This window comes from Mustela nivalis, assembly GCF_964662115.1.
Source record: "Mustela nivalis genome assembly, chromosome: 7".
Taxonomy (NCBI): domain Eukaryota; kingdom Metazoa; phylum Chordata; class Mammalia; order Carnivora; family Mustelidae; genus Mustela; species Mustela nivalis.
Genome location: NC_139026.1, coordinates 128,429,330 through 128,451,634, shown reverse-complemented (window position 1 = coordinate 128,451,634; position 22,305 = coordinate 128,429,330). Strand labels below are relative to the sequence as shown.

The 22,305-nt window shown below is 37.7% G+C and overlaps 1 protein-coding gene across 1 annotated transcript in view; it reads right to left on the bottom strand.

Moving 5' to 3' along the window:
- Positions 1–22,305, bottom strand: part of MALRD1 (MAM and LDL receptor class A domain containing 1) — a gene marked incomplete at its 5' end in the record, with an annotated part of 779,396 nt that overhangs the window by 187,924 nt on the left and 569,167 nt on the right. The window contains one exon of the mRNA XM_082742491.1: positions 14,881–15,038. Within this exon, the coding sequence (XP_082598617.1) occupies positions 14,881–15,038 (158 nt within the window). The remainder of the gene's footprint in view (positions 1–14,880; positions 15,039–22,305) is intronic.

The window sequence follows — 22,305 nt, the reverse complement described above, 5'->3', positions numbered from 1 at the left end:
ATATAACTGTCTGGAATCTTTATACATTCAACAAAATGGCTCTGGAATATAAAAGGCTGAGAATAATGAAAACAAACTGTAACTTTCATAATTTCCCTGAAGCAGTTTAAAATACTATTTTCCTAAATTGACAAATTAAGTTGAGATAACAGTAAATATGTAGAGGAGTATGACTTAATTTATCTCTGTGCGTCTATCATCTCTCTCTCCATCTACTTATCTTTGTAGGAAGTAGTAATCATTCTTTCATACACCCAAAGAAAATTCACAAATAAACATATGAATTCCACATGTGGTAATGAAAGTATGTCAAATTAACAGGGAGAGGACACAGTAATGAATCAGTAGTATTGAAAGAACCAGCTTGCTATTTGGGAAAAAAAAAAAAATGAGCTTCTAACCTTTCACCATACCTACACAAAATGAATTATAAGTGGCTTAATTAGGTTAAACTAAAATTGAAATTATGTATTAACTAAAACAAATGACAAAACTTTGTGCTTTTTTAGAGCTTTTATTTACCTTTTTGAGACAGAAAGCTTATGAGGGTAGTGGGGGAGGTGGCAGTGGGAGAAGGAGAGAGAGAGGCAGACTCCCCACTGAGCAGGGAGCCTGGCTAGAAGGGAGTCAGCATCTGGACCCCAGGATCATGACCTGAGCTGAAGACAGATGCAGACACTGAACCAACTGAGGTATCCAGGTGCCTCAAGAATATTTTGTTATTTTACAACAGGCAAGGGCTTCCTGAGCATTAAATCTAGAATCTACTAGTAAAACAGATTCACAGATTTCATAAGATAAAAATGTAAAAGGGAGAGGAGTCAAGATGGCGGAGAAGTAGCAGGCTGAGACTACTTCAGCTAGCCGGAGATCAGCTAGATAGCTTACCTAAAGATTGCAAACACCTGAAAACCCATCGGCAGATAGAAGAGAAGAAGAACAGCAATTCTGGAAACAGAAAAACAACCCCTTTCTGAAAGGCAGGACTGGCAGAGAAGTGAATCCAAAGCGATGGGAAGATAGACCCCGGGGGGGAGGGGCCGGCTCCTGGCAAGCAGCGGAGCAATGGAGCACAAAATCAGGACTTTTAAAAGTCTGTTCCCCTGAGGGACATCGCTCCCGAGGCTAAACTGGGGCGAAGCCCACACGGGGTCAGCGTGGCCTCAGGTCCCGCAGGGTCACAGAAGGATCGGGGTGTCTGAGTGTCGCAGAGCTTGCGGGTATTGGAACGGGAAAGCTGGCTACAGAGACAGAGCTGACAGTAAGATCACAGCTGGGGGTTACCTTGAACCAGTCGCAGGCTCGGTGAGCTCGGAGCGCAGCCGGGGGTCAGGCAGATGGGAGTAACTGGGCGCTGTTCTCTGAGGGCGCACTGAGGAGTGGGGCCCTGGGCTCTCGGCTCCTCCGGGCCAGAGACCAGGAGGCCGCCATTTGTATTCCCGTCCTCCGGAACTCTAGGGAGAGCACTCAGGGAACAAAAGCTCCTGAAAGCAAACCAGAGCTGATTACTCAGCCTGGCCCCAGGTAAGGGTGGTGCAATTCTGCCTGGGGCAAAGACACTTGAGAATCACTACACCAGGCCACTCCCCCAGAAGATCAACCAGAAATCCAGCCAAGACCAAGTTTCCATACCAAGGAGTGCGGTTTCAATACCAAGGAGAGCAGCAGAATTCCAGAGGAGGAGAAAGCAAAGTACAGAACTCATGGCTTTCTCTCTATGATTCTTTAGCCTTGCAGTAAATTTAATTTTTTAAAATTTTTTATTTTTTCTCTTCTTCTGCTAAAATTTTTTTAAGTTTTACCCTTTTCTGTTTTAACATTTTTTAACTAGTTTATCTAATATATATATATTTTCTTTTTTATCCTTCTCTTTATTCGTTTTCTTTTTAAAATTCTTTTCTTTCTTCCTTTCTTTTTGTTTTTTTTCCTCTTTCTTTCTTTCTCAACCTCTTTTTATCCCCCTTTTACCCCCTCACGATTTGGAATCTCTTCTGATTTGGTTAAAGGATATTCTCCTAGGGTTGTTTGCCACACTTTTAGTATTTTACTTGCTTCTTCATATACTCTTATCTGGACAAAATGACAAGGCAAAAAAATTCACCACAATAAAAAAGAACAAGAGGCAGTACTGAAGGCTAGGGACCTAATCAATACAGACATTGGTAATATGTCAGATCTAGAGTTCAGAATGACGATTCTCAAGCTTCTAGCCAGGCTCAAAAAAGGCATGGAAGATATTAGAGAAAACCTCTCAGGAGATATAAAAGCCCTTTCTGGATAAATAAAAGAACTAAAATCTAACCAAGTTAAAATCAAAAAAGCTATTAATGAGGTACAATAAAAAATGGAGGCTCTTGCTGCTAGGATAAATGAGGCAGAAGAAAGAAAAAGCAATATAGAAGACCAAATGACAGAGAATAAAGAAGCTGAGCAAAAGAGGGACAAACAGCTACTGGACCACAAGAGGAGAATTTGAGAGATAAGTGACACCATGAGATGAAACAACATTAGAATAATTGGGATTCCAGAAGAAGAAGAAAGAGAGAGGGGAGCAGAAGGTATACTGGAGAGAATTATTGGGGAGAATTTCCCCAATATGGCAAAGGGAACAAGCATCAAAATTCAGGAGGTGCAGAGAACGCCCCTCAAAATCAATAAGAATAGACCTACACCCTGTCACCTAAGAGTAAAATTTACAAGTCTTAGTGACAAAGAGAAAATCCTGAAAGCAGCCCGGGAAAAGAAGTCTGAAACAAACAATGGTAAAAATGTTAGATTGGCAGCAGACTTATATACAGAGACCTGGCAGGCCAGAAAGAGCTGGCATGATATATTCAGAGCACTAAACGAGAAAAACATGCAGCCAAGAATACTATATCCAGCTAGGCTATCATTGAAAATAGAAGGAGAGATTAAAAGCTTCCAGGACAAACAAAAACTGAAGGATTTGCAAACACCAAATCAGCTCTATAGGAAATATTGAAGGCGTCCTCTAAGCAAAGAGAGAGCCTACAAGTGGTAGATCAGAAAGGAACATAGAACATATACAGTAACAGTCACCTTACAGACAATACATTGGCACTATTCATATCTCTCAATAGTTACTCTGAATGTTAAAGGACTAAATGCCCCAATCAAAAGACACAGGGTATCAGAATGGATAAAAAAACAAAATGCATCTATATGTTGCCTACAAAAAATTCATTTTAAACCCGAAGACACCTCCAGATTTAAAGTGAGGGGGTGGAAAAGAATTTACCATGCTAATGGACATCAGAAGAAAGCAGGAGTGGCAATCCTTATATCAGATCAATTAGATTTTAAACCAAAGACTATAATAAGAGATGAGGAAGGACACTATATCATACTCAAAGGGTCTGTCCAACAAGAAGATCTAACAATTTTAAATATCTATGCCCCCAACGTGGGAGCAGCCAACTATATAAACCAATTAATAACAAAATCAAAGAAACACATCAACAATAATACATAATAGTAGGGGACTTTAACACTCCCCTCACTGAAATGAACAGATCATCTAAGCAAAAGATAAACAAGGAAATAAAGGCCTTAAATGACACACTGGACCAGATGGACATCACAGATATATTCAGAACATTTCATCCCAAAGCAACAGAATACACATTCTTCTCTGGTGCACATGGAACATTCTCCAGAAGAGATCACATCCTCAGTCCTAAATCAGGACTCAACTGGTGTTAAAAGACTGGGATCATTCCCTGCATATTTTCAGACCACTATGCTCTGAAGCTAGAACTCAACCACAAGAGGAAGTTTGGAAAGAACCCAAATATATGGAGACTAAACAGCATCCTTCTAAAGAATGAATGGGTCAACCAGGAAATTAAAGAAGAATTGAAAAAAATCATGGAAACAAATTATAAGGAAAACACAACGGTTCAAAATCTGTGGGTCACGACAAAGGCAGTCCTGAGAGGAAAATATATAGCAGTACAAGCCTTTCTCAAGAAACAAGAAAGGTCTCAGGTACACAACCTAACCCTACACCTAAAGGATCTGGAGAAAGAACAAGAAAGAAACCCTAAACCCAGAAGGAGAAGAGAAATCATAAAGATCAGAGCAGAATTCAGTGAAATAGAAACAAACAAACAAACAAAAAAAACAAAAAAACAATAGAAAAAATCAACGAAACTAGGAGCTGGTTCTTTGAAAGAATTAATAAAATTGACAAACCCCTGGCCAGACTTATCAAAAAGAAAAGATAAAGGACCCAAATAAATAAAATCATGAATGAAAGAGGAGAGATCACAACTATCACCAAAGAAATACAGTCAATTATAATAACATACTATAAGCAACTCTATGCCAACAAATTTGACAATCTGAAAGAAATGGATGCATTCCTAGAAACCTATAAACTACCACAACTGAACCAGGAAGAAATAGAAAGCCTAAACATACCCATAACCAGTAAGGAGATTGAAACAGTCATTAAAAATCTCCAAACAAACAAAAGCCCAGGGCCAGACGGCTTCCCAGGGAATTCTACCAAACATTTAAAGAAGAACTAATTCCTATTCTCCTGAAACTGTTCCAAAAAATAGAAATGGAAGGAAAACTTCCAAACTCATTTTATGAGGCCAGCATCACCTTGATCCCAAAACCAGACAAGGATCCCATTAAAAGAGAGCTATAGACCAATATCCTTGATGAACACAGATGCGAAAATTCTCCCCAAATACTAGCCAATAGGATTCAACAGAACATTAAAAGGATTATTTGCCACGGCCAAGTGGGATTTATTCCAGGGCTGCAAGGTTGGTTCAACATTCGCAAATCAATCAATGTGATACAACACATCAAGAAAAGAAAGAACAAGAACCATATGATACTCTCAATAGATGCTGAAAAAGCATTTGACAAAGTACAGCATCCCTTCCTGATCAAAACTCTTCAAAGTGTAGGGATAGAGGGCACATACCTCAATATTATCAAAGCCATTTATGAAAAACCTACTGCAAATATCATCCTCAATGGAGAAAAACTGAATGCTTTTCCGCTAAGGTCAGGAACATGGCAGGGATGTCCATTATCACCACTGCTATTCAACAAAGTACTAGAAGTCCTAGCCTCAGCAATCAGACAAGAAAAGGAAATTAAAGGCATCCAAATCGGCAAAGAAGAAGTCAAACTATCACTTTTTGCAGATGATATGATACTATATGTGGAAAACCCAAAAGACTCCACTCCAAAACTGCTAGAACTTGTACAGGAATTCAGTAAAGTGTCAGGATATAAAATCAATGCACAGAAATCAGTTGCATTTCTCTACACCAACAACAAGACAGAAGAAAGAGACATTAAGGAGTCAATCTCATTACAATTGCACCCAAAACCATAAAATACCTAGGAATAAACCTAATCAAAGAGGCACAGAATCTATACTCAGAAAACTATAAAGTACTCATGAAAGAAATTGAGGAAGACACAAAAAAATGAAAATGTTCCATGCTCCTGGATTGGAAGAAAAAATATTGTGAAAATGTCTATGTTACCTAAAGCAATCTACACATTTAATGCAATTCCTATCAAAGTACCATCCATCTTTTTCAAAGAAATGGAACAAATAATTCTAAAATTTATATGGAACCAGAAAAGACCTCGAATAGCCAAAGGAATATTGAAAAAGAAAGCCAAAGTTGGCGGCATCACAATTCCGGACTTCAAGCTCTATTTCAAAGCTGTCATCATCAAGACAGCATGGTACTGGCACAAAAACAGACACATGGATCATTGGAACATAATAGAAAGCCCAGAAATGGACCCTCAAATCTATTACAACTAATCTTTGACAAAGCAGGAAAGAATGTCCAATGGAAAAAAGACAGCCTCTTCAATAAATGGTGTTGGGAAAATTGGACAACCACATGCAGAAAAATGAAGTTGGACCATTTCCTTACATCACACACGAAAACAGACTCAAAATGGATGAAGGACCTCAATGTGCGAAAGGAATCCATCAAAATCCTTGAGGAGAACACAGGCAGCAACCTCTTCGACCTCTGCCGCAGCAACATCTTCCTAGGAACAACGCAAAAGGCAAGGGAAGCAAGGGAAAAAATGAACTATTGGGATTTCATCAAGATCAAAAGCTTTTGCACAGCAAAGGAAACAGTTAACAGAACCAAAAGACAACTGACAGAATGGGAGAAGATATTTGCAAACGACATATCAGATAAAGGACTAGTGTCCAAAATCTGTAAAGAACTTAGCAAACTCAACACCCAAAGAACAAATAATCCAATCAAGAAATGGGCAGAGGACATGAACAGACATTTCTGCAAAGAAGACATCCAGATGGCCAACAGACACATGAAAAAGTGCTCCATATCACTCGGCATCAGGGAAATACAAATCAAAACCACAATGAGATATCACCTCACACCAGTCAGAATGGCTAAAATCAACAAGTCAGGAAATGACAGATGCTGGCGAGGATGCGGAGAAAGGGGAACCCTCCTACACTGTTGGTGGGAATGCAAGCTGGTGCAGCCACTCTGGAAAACAGCATGGAGGTTCCTCAAAATGTTGAAAATAGAACTGCCCTATGACCCAGCAATTGCACTACTGGGTATTTACCCTAAAGATACAAACATAGTGATCCAAAGGGGCACGTGCACCCTTTATAGCAGCAATGTCCACAATAGCCAAACTATGGAAAGAACCTAGATGTCCATCAACAAATAAATGGATCAAGAAGATGTTGTGTATATATACACAGTGGAATACTATGCAGCCATCAAAAGAAATGAAATCTTGCCATTTGCAACAACATGGATGGAACTAGAGCGTATCATGCTTAGCGAAATAAGTCAAGCAAAGAAAGACAACTATGATATGATGTTCCCCTGATATGAGGAAGTGGTGATGCAACATGGGGGCTTAAGGGGGTAGGAGAAGAATAAATGAAACAAGAGGGGATTGAGAGGGAGACAAACCATAAGTGACTCTTAATCTCACAAAACAAACTGAGGGTTGCTGGGGGGAGGGGGGTGGGGAGAAGGGGGGTAGGATTATGGACATTGGTGAGGGTATGTGCTTTGGTGAGTGCTGTGAAGTGTGTAAACCTGGCGATTCACAGACCTGTACCCCTGGGGATAAAAATATATTATATGTTTATAATAAATAAAAAATTAAAAATTAAAAAAATAGAGTACATTTTGGGGTCTATAACAAATTCGGGTTTTGAAATATGATTCCCATGCTTAAAATCTATGTGTGATATTAAAAAGAAATCGAATCTCAAAAAAAATGTAAAAGAAAAGGTGCTTTAACTTTGAATATGTTTTTTGTTTTTGTTTTTGTTTTAAGAAATCCAATTGTGCTTGGGACCTAGACTTCTAAGCAAAGCTGACCTTTGGTTCTTTCTCAAGGTGACTTTCCATCTTGCCCCTTTGTAGGCAGGTGTAAGAAATACCTACTTTTGCAAATTCCCACATCTCTGTCTTAAAACTGTGACTTGATTTTAATTTTTAGCAGCAAATATCTTTGACTTGAGGTCACTTTTCTTTTTCTGTTTTTCTGATATTCTGAAGGCAAAGTCTAATCTGACGGTCAAATTAGATTAGCTCCTTCTCTCAAGTGTCAACCTTTCATTTCTGGGGGCACCTTCCCATTCTGGTAATTTATCAGTCATTTCATAGCAACTTAACAGCCAGGTTTTTATCATCCTAGTTAACTTTTCTGTTATCTACAATGGAAAATACACAATACATGTTGGCATCCTTTTCTCTACCTGAGCTATCAAAGTTTTATTGCTGTGAAGATCTGTACGCCTGTCTTTACTAAGCTGCTGATACAAGCCTAGGATTCTTACTATGTCTTGGGTGACATGTGTGTGTTTGAGGCATGTATAACCCCTACGTATGTGTAACCCACTGCAGTGTCGGAGGTGGTAAACTGCCTCACAGAACTGCACACTGGATACCACTTACCTTTCTCCTCTACCCTGAGACCTATCAGATTAAAATACAGGATACTGATATTATATAGGGAGAATTGTGAATCGATTCTCAAAAAGGGAGGAAACTGCTAAAACATACTTCAGTTCCTTTCAACTACTGTTCTCGATATGACCTGTGCCACACCAGTGTGCACAACACATTTAGAACTACTGATATTTTACTTTCCATATTTCTGCTTAAAATAGCATGAAATGCTCAAATTTAGAGTATGATCCAGAATCTTCCCTACAAGTCTGTTTAGAAAGCAGAAATTTGCTAAGTATGTTCAACAGCTCTTACCCTCATCTCTCTACCTTTTATGCAAGGGGACATTTGCCCTATTATTTCATGTCTTAAACATTTAATGGGTATTCTCAAAAACTTCCTTCATAAACTGGGTGCCGTCACTTGTATGGACGGACACGCTCATGAGGTTCAGCGTTCAACACAAATGAGAGAGCAGCGGTTAGCCTGGAACATCGGGTAAAATGTACTTTTAAAAAGAGTAAAATTAAGTGTACCTGGGGGCTCCATCAATTAAGCATCTACCATTGGCTCAGGTCATAATCCCAGCATCCTGGAATGGAGCCCCACATTAGGCTCCTCCCTCTGCCTGCTTCCTCCCCTGCTTCTGTGCTCTCTCTGACAAATAAATAAAATCTTTAAAAGAAATTTTTTAAAGGATAAGACTATATATAGAACACTGATGGTGCCTCCGAACAACTTTCATAATAATATATCATAAAATATGTATTTTTTAATGAAGCATTAATAGCAAAGAAAATGAATAAAAATCTATAAATTGCCTTAAGCATATGCTATGCAAACTTGTATCTATTTGATTTTGAATATGTATTTTGTAAATCAAATATACATTAGACTTTTATGAATATATTTGCTCCCCTTTGGAAACTTACTATTTTTGCTCATTTTTCTTGTTATTCAACATAGGACTGGATGAATTTCTGCATCTGACTATTTACATGATAATTATGCCATTTTTTGGTAAAGTCTGCAAACTCAAACCAAATCTATACTGAAAACTATAATATGCAGAACATATACTAGGCAAAGCACCTTTGAAAGAATAACTATTGGTCTAACATATTATTTTGAATAATAGAAATACAGAACATAAAATATGCCAAAAAAAAAATACCTTCTAGTTCTAAGATGCAGTAGAGCAGAGTAATTAAAAGCACAGACCAGGGCCAGAGGATCTGGGGACACCCTGGCCTGCCATCTCCTAGCTCTCTGACCTTGAACAAGTTCCTGAAGCTTTCTCCATCTCATTTTCCTAATCTGTTAAAATGTAGATAATCAGGGTACCTGGGTGGCTCAGTGGGTTAAGCCGCTGCCTTCGGCTCAGGTCATGATCTCAGAGTCCTAGGATTGAGCCCCGCATCGGGCTCTCTGCTCAGCAGGGAGCCTGCTTCCCTCTCTCTCTCTCTCTCTCTGCCTGCTTCTCCGACTACTTGTGATTTCTCTCTGTCAAATAAATAAATAAAATCTTTTAAAAAAAATTAAAAAATAAAATAAAATGTAGATAATGTCAGTATTGTCCCATTGGAGTGTGAAGACTACACATACACACACGCGTGCACACACACACAGAGGACTTCAAACACTGGGTGGTACAGTATTCATCTGATATTTTTCTCAGTCTTTTTTTCCCCTCTGTTCTTACTATCTCCATAAACATCACATCAAAACAAACAAAATTCACAAACAAGGGTCCACAAGAAAAACCATTCCCTGATTGGAACATTTACATGCCAAATTCCACAGGGTTTAGCAGAAATCATTTGTTTAAAACTCAACACTAAGATAAAGATCATTTCACACGGTAGGCTGACTGTTTTGAAATATGAACAATAGGCTTCTTGAAGCCCATTTAGATCTATTAATTCATCTGTTATCACTGAAGGAAACTTTAGGAAGTAGTTCATTTTTTCCCCCTCTGAGCAATTAGAAATTTCTGTAAATTAAAAAAAAAAAAAGTTATGAAAAGTATCAATTGTAAAAGTTCCCTATTCATTTCCTTTCTGTGCCTTTACAAATGAGTCCAAAATAATAAAAAAGATATTAGTCATTTTTAAAGAAACTCTTTCCCTGTGACAAACTTTACTTCTTTTTGTCAGCATTCAATAATTCACCTGAGTTGGCTAAGTATCAAAACAAGCCAGAAGCTAGGAAGCCGAACTAATGGAACTAAGTCATCTCATGGGAAATTATTTGGTTCACTTAGGGCTCTTTTAGCAATGTGGATCAAAAAGTGACCAGCACCAATTTAAGGAGTGCTTTTAATTTTATATGTAGGGAGGTGATTGAAAGACAGAAAAAAAAAATCCTGATCTAAAAAATAAAGTATGTATTAGTATTATCCTCTTATTTTCTGAGCCTTTGAATCAAAGGACACTGATGCCTGTGTGAACATTTTATTATTCTGAATATTATCCATTTATTACTCTGAATATTATTCCTTGACTATCAGGCTTCCATGTTCCTATAAAATACAAGCCTTTTCTATGCAACCTATTTTGCCAACTTTGCAGGCTGGGGTAAATCTGAATATTTTGGCTTTTTACCCTAAAAATTAATCAGAAAATCATAATTGGTTTTCACTCTGATCTCATTGACGGTACGTCTTATCTGCTTTAGCTCTATATGATGCCCTTCATTAATACACTAATAAAATGAAAGCATGTTTTATTTAGAAAACAGTTTTTTATGCCAGGTAAAGATCTAAGCATTCATTATTTATAGAAATTACTTCCCAATTTATCCTTAGCTTCGACTCTAAGCAAAACCTGGAAATCACCTCTAACTTGCCTCTTTGTTTCACTGCCGGACCTCTGGCCACCTACCACCCACCAGTCCCCATTTCTTCCCACAGAACAACTAGATAGATCTTCTAAACTTTCAAATGAGGTTATATTATTCCACAATTAAATACTCTCTGTCATCGACTGAACACGTCCCCTCAACCCCGATTCATATGCAGAAGCTCCGATTCCCAGTGTTCTGCATTTTGGAGATGAGGTGAGGTGTTTGGGAGGCAATCAGGTCAGTAGTTACCCCCCGCCACACACACACACAATGAATGGGATGCATGTCTTTATAAGATGAGACAGGGAGAAATGATCTCTCTGTAGGTGAGCATGCAGTGAGAAGGCAGCCGTCTGCAAACCAGATGGGAGAGGTTCCACACCAGGAACTGAATTGGTCAGTACCTTAAACTTGGACTTCTCAGCCTCTAGTAAATTTCCATTGCTTATGCCACAGTAACCTGCTGTAGCAGCCCAAGATGACTAAGACCCTCTTCAATGACTTTCTGTGGTTCCTGGAAGTGTTCCTAAAAGACCCCCGTCTATAGGAACTGACTCTAGCCTGCTTGGTCATGATTCCCCTGACCCCCACCCCGACCCCCCCCTCATTTATTTTGCTCCAGCTATACTGTCCTTCAAATACCTTATACGCTGAACTTTCTCTAGCTTGTTTTGCCTCCCAAGAGCATTCTTACTCCCGATGTTACCAAGGCTGGCTCCTTCTTTTTTTTCAAGCTTAAATTCAAATGTCATCTTTCCCAAAGACTTCCTTACCATTCAGTATAAAATAAAACTCTTTCAGCAGACCAGGAGTAACTATTATTATAGAAACCTGTTTTATTTGCTCCAGAGTATTGCATCACAAGTTGAGGTTTTCATATTTGCATTTCTTTAAATTTATTTTCTGTCTTCCCCAACTGAAGGGCAAGTTTTTAATAAGTCAATATAAGGAGGACAAATTTAAGCTGACTGGAGCTTGCTCAAAATTTTTCATTGTGTTACAAGTTATTATCTTGAAAAGATTTGTGTTTTCTTTGGAGTGGACACTGTATCAGACTGGCCCAAGCTAGAAAATATAGACTAATGTATTTCAAACAGAAAAACTTTAATGTAGAGCACTGGTTACAAAGTTCATTGCCAGGGAAATCATGAAGCATTCTAGAGATTAATCATTATGTGTAGGAAACACCTCGAAAACCAGACAGTCAAAGGGAGGGAGTTACTGGAACTGAGATTGTGGAAGATGGAGTTTGGCTTATTTGGTGGAGGCAGGGCTGAACTGGAACAAGCTGAGTCATAAATGAAATGCAGTTAGAAATTCAGCAGAGGGGGGTGCTGGAGATGGGGGAGGTAGGGAAATGGGGAAGGAGGGGGAGGGGGAAGGAGAGGAGAGGAGGAGGATGGAAAGGAATGGGGGGAGGGAGGGAGAAAGGGATAGGGAGAGAAGAAAGGCTTGTGTTCCAGCTTTCCTGTCTTTGGCCAATGGAAAGCACTGGCCAAACCTATCCGGGAAAGCAGAGAGCAAAGCAGCCTGGGAAGTGTAGTTCTCTTGGGTACAGAACAAAGCACAGAAGGGCTGGGGATGCACAGCACTTAATACAATTGCATAACATGTGTGCTGACAAGAAAGCATTCTACCACAAACTACAATCTGAAATCTCTCCTAAGAATGCCCAGCTATTTCCAGGACCCTCTACTACAACTTCACCCTGGGGGGGTATTTTGCCATACCTTTTCTAAAGGATTTTTGCAATCAATTTAAGAAATGGTTTGAGATTAGAACAATTATGATGCACCATGTGCTCCAGAACCATACATAGAATTTTCCAGACCAATAGCTGAGAAAGTGAGACTTGCCCCTTATGTTTGTCAATGACATAAGGATACATTATGAAAATGGTTTCTTTTAGATTTCTGTAAAGCCTAGGACTTTTCAGTAGCAAGTAACAGAGAATTTTACGGGCTCAGACAAGGTAGGATCCAGGATTTAAACAGAACAAATACTGTTCATTTGTTCTGTTTCTTCATATTTTTTTTAGTTGGAGTCCTTCTTATGTTAGCTTCTTTCTCAGTGTGTCTCTCCACATTGGGGAAAGATGGTCTCCAAGAGCGCAAATGTAGTCTATCTCCTTATGACTTGTAAAACAGAAGAAAGACAAATCATCCTATAATCTGCACCAACTACTGGAGAAGATTATGATCTGGGTCAGCTGTGGAGGCGATGCAAGAAACCTAGAGTGACGTCAACCCTATCAAGATGGTCTGGAGTGGGGGAGAGTGATTCCTCTTCACAAACCAGATGTCCTGCTAATCCCCCAGCACTATTCTTCCCAGTAGACCTCTCTGAACACCGGAGCATAAAAGCATCACCATGCGTACTTGCTGCCTCTGGTAGGAAAACCAAAAGTCACCAAAAGCTAGGTATCAAAAATCAAGAGTGGAGGCCAACATTTCTTTTTGACGTTTACATGTTTCCCGAAATATGGCTCAAAGCAATGGGTAACTTAAGTAGTTGCCTCAGAAGCTCACAAATGAACTGCTCGGGGTGGGGGTGGGGGGTGCAAAAATATTCAGTCTGACCAACCAGCTGGTGAGGAGCTCAGAGACGTAAGGATGCTCTTTTTGAACTAAGGAAACAACATTCTGAGAGTTAGTGACTGGCATCAACTCGTGTTCTGTTGAAAGGTCTCTTGGCCTTTCCCTTGGTATTTACTTCCATAAATAACCACCACGGACTTGCGTCCTCTTTTACCGCAGCAAGCTGCATTTAAAACATCGGTAGAAATAATGCGCTATGGAGTCTAAGGTTAGCAGTTATAAATTACCCTAAGTAAAATCGACCATAAGCAATAGGCTAAACTGCTGAGGTTTCAGGTACTGTATCTAAAAACTATGAAAAAAATTCCAAAGTTGTCAAAGGATCTTCATTTACTTGTTTCTAAACTGTTAAAAATGATCTTTCTCTGTGGTTTATATACACTGCTTTTCAGGAAAACAGACGTGCTTGGAGAAATCAGTACAAATTCTCTACTTTATTTGCATGTTTGCATTTTTACTTGAAGAGCTCTCTTTTCTGTTGCTGGCTAGAATGAATAAGGCCCTTTTTTCCCCTTTCTCTCTGTTCCCAGGTTCCTCCCTAGACTTCCTCCACAGACTGCAGAACACCTGTGAAACCATGCAGGGTAAGGGATGTCAGATTTTTGAAATCAGATTTTTCATTGATTTTGTAATAGAAAAGTTACTAAGCCATGTTGAGCCTCAGTTTTTAAACTATAAAATTGGGGTGAATATACTAACTCATGAGATGAATGGTGGAATTAAAGCAGAGAGCAGATACAAGTTCATAATACCCAGTTACTAAGATCACTTAGTAACTGCTACTGTTTATAAGGGATGATGTTTGAGATACAGACAAAGATTCCTATTGTCTTTATTCAGACAACAGGTAGTTGTATAATTACAAAGCAGTAACACCAGGTATTGTGTTCTGATATATAAATCTTACCATTAGAAATCAGGATTTCCAAATTGTTTCAGGCTGATTGAAACGCTTATGGATATTCCAGACAATGAAAAGTAAAAATGCAGTAACCTGCTTCTTCAAAGACATTTGCATCTGATGCAGATTCTTGTCTTAAATTAGTCAAAAATGGAGCAGACAATGTTATTTTTCAGGTAAGCTGAAAGATGCTTAAAATTGTAAATTTCTTTGCTTTTACCTTGTCTGGGGAAGAAAATTCTTTTTATCATTATCCCTGCCATCACATTTCGGCATTTTTTCTAAGTTTTTAGTAGAAGATGCATGAGAATGTGCCCGTCCTCTTTTATCTCTAGATGATGTTTTCAATAGCACACACCATAATTGAGTTCAGGTGGCTGCCTTGAATGAGATAAATCTTGAATGAGATTAAGATGAATGACAGCACTGCTGGCCAAAGTCCCACTGTCCCAGAAAGAAATGAGAAATTAATGGACTCAACACCCTTGTTGTGTGATTAAAAAAAAAAAAATGTTTAAACACATGCTACGAACATTTCCGTGAAAAAGTTCCTGCCTTCCTTTCGTACCTTTAATACCCCCATACTCCTGGGATCAACCATGTAGAACCAGAACCGAACAGCACATATTCCGAGACTTGCTGGAAAGTACTGGGAAGTAGTGATTCTTGCCGTGTGTCCTTCTTTGTGTCCAGATGAGCTGACATACAGGAAGTGCCGGCCGCTCCCTTGAAATAGACAAATACAACTCCTTCAGCACAATGATAGGTGCCATAGCGTGAGGCAGAACATATTGAAACCATGAGCAAACTTCATGCCTCCCACCCCCACACAAACACACACATGTCATTTTCTTTCTGTGGAGTCACAAATCAATGATGTTTCATTCTTTTGACCCAAAAAGAAAAAACAAGAGGAAGAGGAAGAAGGAGAAGGAGAAAAAAGAATGTCACTGTGATTACATGATTCACAAAATTCACCTGAGTATGTGACTCTGACCAAAAGTGATCGAATATCTGAGCTCACTCTTTAGGTACATTTCTTTTCTTCTAATATGCTCAAACCTGTCTGTCTATTTCAAGTTAGGAAAATATTTTGTATACTGTGTGTAGAGCAGGGACATGGGGTATTGGAGGCTGATTGATAGTGTATCTCATTTCCAGTTTTTCTGATTCCCACAATGACCAAAGTAGTAGCGAATGGCAGTAAGAGTAAATGAAATGTAAACTTGAAAGTCACCATGCTGAGCGATAACTTCTATTCTCTTCAACTGCAGCCGTACATGAAAGATCTCTCCATTGAAACACAAATGGATTTTTTTCTACAGACATCACTGTCAAAATTCATCATAACTACTGTCCTCTGCATGGCTTTTATTAGGAAAGAATGAAGATAGATAGAAAGATAGATAGATAGATAGATAGATTGATTTTCAGTGCTAGCATATAATAAAGTAAATGACATTGTGTACTAACATATATATGTGTGTGTGTGTGTGTGTGTATGCTTTCTTAGGTTAAATGTTTATTTACAGTTTTAAATCAAAGCTATTAAAGTATTTTCTAATTAAAATATTCTCCCCCCGGACATTTTAGTCCTGTTACTGAGATATATGGTTTTCACTCATCAATGGTACATTAATAGTACAAGAGGCTTCTTTTATGAAGCTTTCCTATTTAAGAACTTGTTGTCAGGTGAAGTTAGTACTCTCTGAGGAATCAGTATATATGTTGTTACCTTTATTCCTATGGCACTGTATTCTTCAATGCAAGGAATACGCATGCATTACTCCCTTGAATAGAGTTAAGAACAGAAGCAGCCGAAGAGAATTGCAAAAGAGTTAGATGATCACATTTACGCCCTCTAATGGTTTAACTTTTCGTCTGTTCTTGTTCACAAATACCATTATTTCACCAAATGGATTGTCAGTAAATATAAATAAGTCAAGCTGAGAAAGACAACTATCATATGATCTCCCTGATATGAGGAAGTGGTGATGCAACATGGGGGCTTAAGTGGGTAGGAGAAGAATAAATGAAACAAGATGGGATTGGGAGGGAGACAAACCATAAGTGACTCTTAATCTCACAAAACAAACTGAGGGTTGCTGGGGGGATGGGGTTTGGGAGAAGGAGGTGGGATTATGGACATTGGGGAGGGTATGTGCTTTGGTGAGTGCTGTGAAGTGTGTAAACCTGGTGATTCACAGACCTGTACCCCTGGGGATAAAAATATATGTTTATAAAAAAAATAAAAAATTAAAAAAATATATATAAATATGTGGTTAATAAGACAGGCTGGTTGGAATCCTCATGAAATCATTAAGGGGTTACTTGTTCTTGTATCCACTTAAAAAAGGGAGTTGAGAGAAATTACAGAGTTCCAACCTCCCCAGTACATGGAATTTGCGTACTATTAACACTTGGCTTTAGTGCGGTACTTTGTTACATTCACTGAATGAGCCTATACTGATGCATTATTATTGACTGAAGTCCATAGTTTACGTCAGGTTCATTCATTCCCGTGTGTGTTTCACGGGCTCTGACGAATGCATAACGACATGTCCACCACTGCTCTATTGTGCAGGAGAGTTTCTGTGCTTTAAGATCTCCCATGCAGCCCCTCTCTATCTCTTCCTCCCACTCTCCCCCATCAAATGCCTGGCAACCACTGATCTTTTTACTGTATCCGCTGGTTTCCCTTTTCCAGAGTATGATATGCTTGTAATGATTTAGTATGTAGCCTAAGTTAGCTTCTTTCACTTAACAATATGCATTTAAGGATCTTCCATATCTTTTTTGTGGCTTGATAGCTTACTTCATTTTATCACTGAATAAAATTCCTTTGTATAGATGTACCACAGTGTGTTTATCCATTCACCTATGAAGGATATCTTGGTTTCTTCTAACTTTTAGCAATTATGAATAAAGTTCCTATAGCAACTGTGTGCATGCTTCTGTGTAAGCCTGTTTTCATTTGTGTATATACCAAGGAGCACAACTGCTGGATCTTATGGTAAGTTTAGTTTTGTAAAAATGGATCTTATGGCTATGTTTAGTTTTGTAAAAAATGCCAACTCTTCTTCCAACGTTGGCCGTACCATTCTGCAGCCCCATCAACAAGGAAGGAGAGTCCCCTGTCCTCTTTATCCCCATCAGCATTCATGTTGTTAGTGTTTTGGATTTTATTTTATTTTTTTTTTTTAAAGATTTTTTATTTATTAATTTGACAGAGAGAAATCACAAGTAGATGGAGAGGCAGCCAGAGAGAGAGAGAGGGAAGCAGGCTCTCCGCTGAGCAGAGAGCCCGATGCGGGACTCGATCCCAGGACTCTGAGATCATGACCTGAGCCGAAGGCAGCGGCTTAACCCACTGAGCCACCCAGGCGCCCCAGTGTTTTGGATTTTAGTTATTATACTAGGTATGCCGTGGTATTTCATTTCAACTCCATGTCATTTCAATGTGCATTTTCCTGATAACATATAATATGGAGCATTTTTTCTTATACTCATTTGCCATCTATGTTCTACAGTGGGTATCTGTACAGATCTTTTGTCTAATTTTTTACTTTTTCCTGTTAAGTTTTAAGAATTCTTTTTACATGTTGGACACAGTCCTTTCTCAGATATGTGTTTGCAACTATTTTCTCCAAGTCTGTGGCTTAAGTTTTATTTTTCTTAATAGTGTCATATGCAGAGTGGAAATTTTAATTTTAATGAAGTGCAACTCAGCAATTTTTTCATTCACAACTCAAGCTTTTAGTATTGAATCTGAAAGCTCATCACCAAACTTAGAGTCTCCTAAATGTTCTCCTATTTTGTCTTCTAGGAGTTTTACAGTTTTATATTTTACTTTAAGATCTATAATCCATTTTGAGTTAATTTTCATGAGAGGTTTAATTTCTGTATCTAGATTTTTTTTTCATATGGATGTCCAATTGTTCTAATACCATTTATTGAAAAGACTATCCATTCTTTGTTGAACTGCCTTTGTTCATTTGTCAAATATAAGTCGATCTTACTCATATGGGTCTATCTCTGAGCTCTCTGTTCTGTTCCATTTCTCTATTTATCTATTATTTTTCCAATATTACACTGTCTTAATTACTATAGCTTCATACTAAGTCTTGAAATAAGGTATTATACTTCCTCCAACTTTGTTTTTTTTTAATACTTCAATATTTTGTTGGCTATTTTGAGTCTTTTGCCTCTCCATATAAACTTTAGAATCAGTTTGTTGCTATCTATAAAATTATGTTCTGGAATTTTGATTGGAATTACCTTGTACATATACATCAAATTGGGAAGAATGGACAGCTTCAAAATACTTATTCTTCCTGTCCACGAACATGGAGTATCTCCCAGTTTATTTAGATCTTTGATTTCTTTCATCAGAGTTTATATTTTTTTCTCATGTAGAACCTGTACTTATTTGTTATATTTATACTTAAGTATTTGTCTTTCTCTCTCTCTGGTATTAATATAATCATCATTGTGTTTTAAATTTCAAGTTCTAATTGTTCAGGGCTAGCATATAATAAAGTAAATGGCATTTGTGTACAAACCTTGTATCTGATAACATTGCTATAACTGTTTATTAATTCCAAGAGTTTTCTTCATGGTGTATAACTGCATGTCATCTGCAAACAAACACAACTTGCTATCTATCTTTGTAATCTTTTGTTTTCCTCACTTGCCTTACTGTATTAACTAGGAATTCTGGGATGATGTTGAATATGAGTGGTGAGAACAGACAGCCTTGCCTTACTCTGCTCTTACCCGGAAAGTACCTAATTTCTCACAATTATAAATGTTTGCTGTATGTTTTCGGTAGATATCTTTTTTCAGCTTTACTGAAGCATAATTGACAAATACAATTGGAATTCATTTGAAGTGTACAACATGATGATTTGACATTTGTACACACTTTGAAAGGCTTCTCACAAAGGAGTTCATCCATGCATCACCTCACATATTTACTTTGTGTGTGTGTAGGTGTATGAGAATGCTTAAGATCTACTCTCACAGCAAACTTCAAGTATATAATACTGTATTATCAACCATAGTCACCATAAAAATATGGAATATATCACAAATTCATGTGTCATCCTGTGGAAGGGCCATGCTAATCATCTCTGTATCATTTCAATTTCAGTATGTGCTGCAGGAGCAAGATATTCTTTATTAAGTTAGAGACGTTCACCTCAGTTTTTAGTTTACTGAGGTATTTTATCACAAATGGATGTTTGGATTTTTTCAAATGTTTTTTCTGCATCTATTGACATGATCATTTAATTTTTTGCTTTACTCTGTTGATGTGATGGATTACATTAATTAAATTTCAAATATAAAACAAGTCTGACATACTTGAATAATTTCCACTTGGTTGTGCTGCATATATATGTTTTCATTAGATTGGATCCGCTAATATTTTGTGGAGAACTGTTGCATCTATGTTGATGAGATACTGAGTTTTAGTTTTCTTTTCTTGTAATGTCTTTGTTTTTTATTTCAAATCCTCGTCTTATTTAGAACAAGGCAGAAAATGCTCCTTTTGTTTGTATTTTCTGGACTATATATAACTGGTTTCATTTCCTCTTTAAATGTTTGGGAGAATTCTCAAGTGAATCCAGTCAAGTCTAGTGATTTCTGATTTGGAATATTTTTAATTATGTAGTCAATTTTTAAAAAAGATTTATTTGAGAGTTCCTGAGTGTGTGGAAGTGGGGGGTGGTGCTGAGAGAGACAGAGAGAGAGAGAATCTCCAGCAAGCTTCCTGCTTGAATGTGGAGCATGAGTAGGGCTCAATTCCACAGCCCTGAGATCATGACCTGAGCTGAAATCAAGAGTTGGACATCTAACCAAGTGAGCTACCCATGCACCCCTCCAAGCAATTTATTTTTACAAGCTTGTTTAGATTATCTATTCCTCATGTGATTTTGGTTGCTTGTGTCTTTGAAGGAATTGGTCTACTTAGATTACCAGATTTGTGGGCACTCAGTTGTACATAATATTTTTCTATTATCATTTTAGTGTCATTTTAGTGCCTATTATCACTTTAGTACCATTTCTATTATCATTTAGTGTCTATTATCATTTTTGTATCATTTAAGTAGTGATGGTTCCCCCTTTTATTTCTGATAATTAGCAGTTTGTGTTTTCTTTTCTGTTTAGGTTTATATATCTAGAAGATCTTCAATTTTATTAATCTTTTCAACAAACTAGATTTTCATTTTGATTTTACATATGATTTATTTTGATTTTTATAATTTCAAGTTTTTACTTAAATTTGAGTTAGTTAACATAATAGTGTAATATTAGTTTCAGGAGTACAATTTAGTGACTCATCACTTACACAGAACTCATCAAATGTGCCCTCCTTAATACCTAACACTAATTAACCCATCCCCCAACCAACCTCCCCTCAGCAACCCTCTTTGTTCTCTGTAGTTAAAAGTCTCTTACAGTTTGCCTCCCTCTCTCTTTTCCCTCTATGTTCATCTGTTTTGTCTCCTAAATTCTACATAAGTGAAGTTATATAGTATTTGTCTTTCTCTGACTTCTTTTGCTTAGCGTAATACACTCTAGCTCCATCCACATTCTTGCAAATAGCAAGATTTCATTATTTTTTATGGCTGAGTAATATTCCATTATCTACCTGTCTATTCATCTATCTCACTTTTTTTATCCATTCGTCAGTGGATGGATATTTGGGCTCCTTCCATGATTTGACTATTGTTGACAATGCTGCTATAAACATCAGGGGACAGGTGCCCCTTCGAATTTGTATTTTTTAAAATTTATTTATTTGAGAGAGAGAGAGAATGAGAGAGTGAGACAGAGTGATCCCAAGCAGGGGGAGGGGCAGAGGGAGAGAGAGAATCTCAAGCAGACTCCCTGCTGACCGTAACTCTCAGATCATGACCCGAACTGAAATCAAGATCAGATACTCAATGAACTGAGCCACCCAGGAGCCCCACTTCAAATCTTTACTTTGTATCCTTTGGGTAAATGCCCAGTAGTACAGCTGCTGGCTCATAGGGTAGTTCTGTTTTTAACTTTCTGAGGAAACTCCGTACTGTTTTCCACAGTGGCTGAACCAATTTATATTCCCACCAATAGTGTAAATTCCCTCTTCTCCCCATTCTTCCCCATGTGCTGTTTCCTGTGTTGTTAATTTTAGTCATTCTGACAGGTGTGAAGTGATATTAGTTTTGATTTGTATTTCCTTGAGGATGAGTGACATTGACCATCTTTTCATGTGTCTTTTGGCCATCTGCATGTCTTCTTCAGAAAAATGTCTTTTCATGTCTTTGGCCCATTTATTAACTGGATTATTTTCTTAATGATTTCCTGATTTCAATTTTATAAATTACTCTTCTTTTCCTAGTTTCCTAGGCTTCAAAGAAATTATCAGTTGAAAATATTTCTCCTAATGTATTCATTTGTTGTTAAAAATTTCCCTCTATTCAGCAATCAGACAACAAAAGGAAATTAAAGGCATCCAAATCGGCAAAGAAGAAGTCAAATTATCACTCTTCGCAGATGATATGATACTATATGTGGAAAACCCAAAAGACTCCACTCCAAAACTGCTAGAACTTATACAGAAATTCAGTAAAGTGTCAGGATATAAAATCAATGCACAGAAATCAGTTGCATTTCTCTACACCAACAGCAAGACAGAAGAAAGAGATATTAAGGAGTCAATCCCATTTACAATTGCATCCAAAACCATAAGATACCTAGGAATAAACCTAACCAAAGAGACACAGAATCTATACTCAGAAAACTATAAAGTACTCATGAAAGAAATTGAGGAAGACACAAAGAAATGGAATAATGTTCCATGCTCCTGGATTGGAAGAATAAATATTGTGAAAATGTCTATGCTACCTAAAGCAATCTACACATTTAATGCAATTCCTATCAAAGTACCATCCATCTTTTTCAAAGAAATGGAACAAATAATGCTAAAATTTATATGGAACCAGAA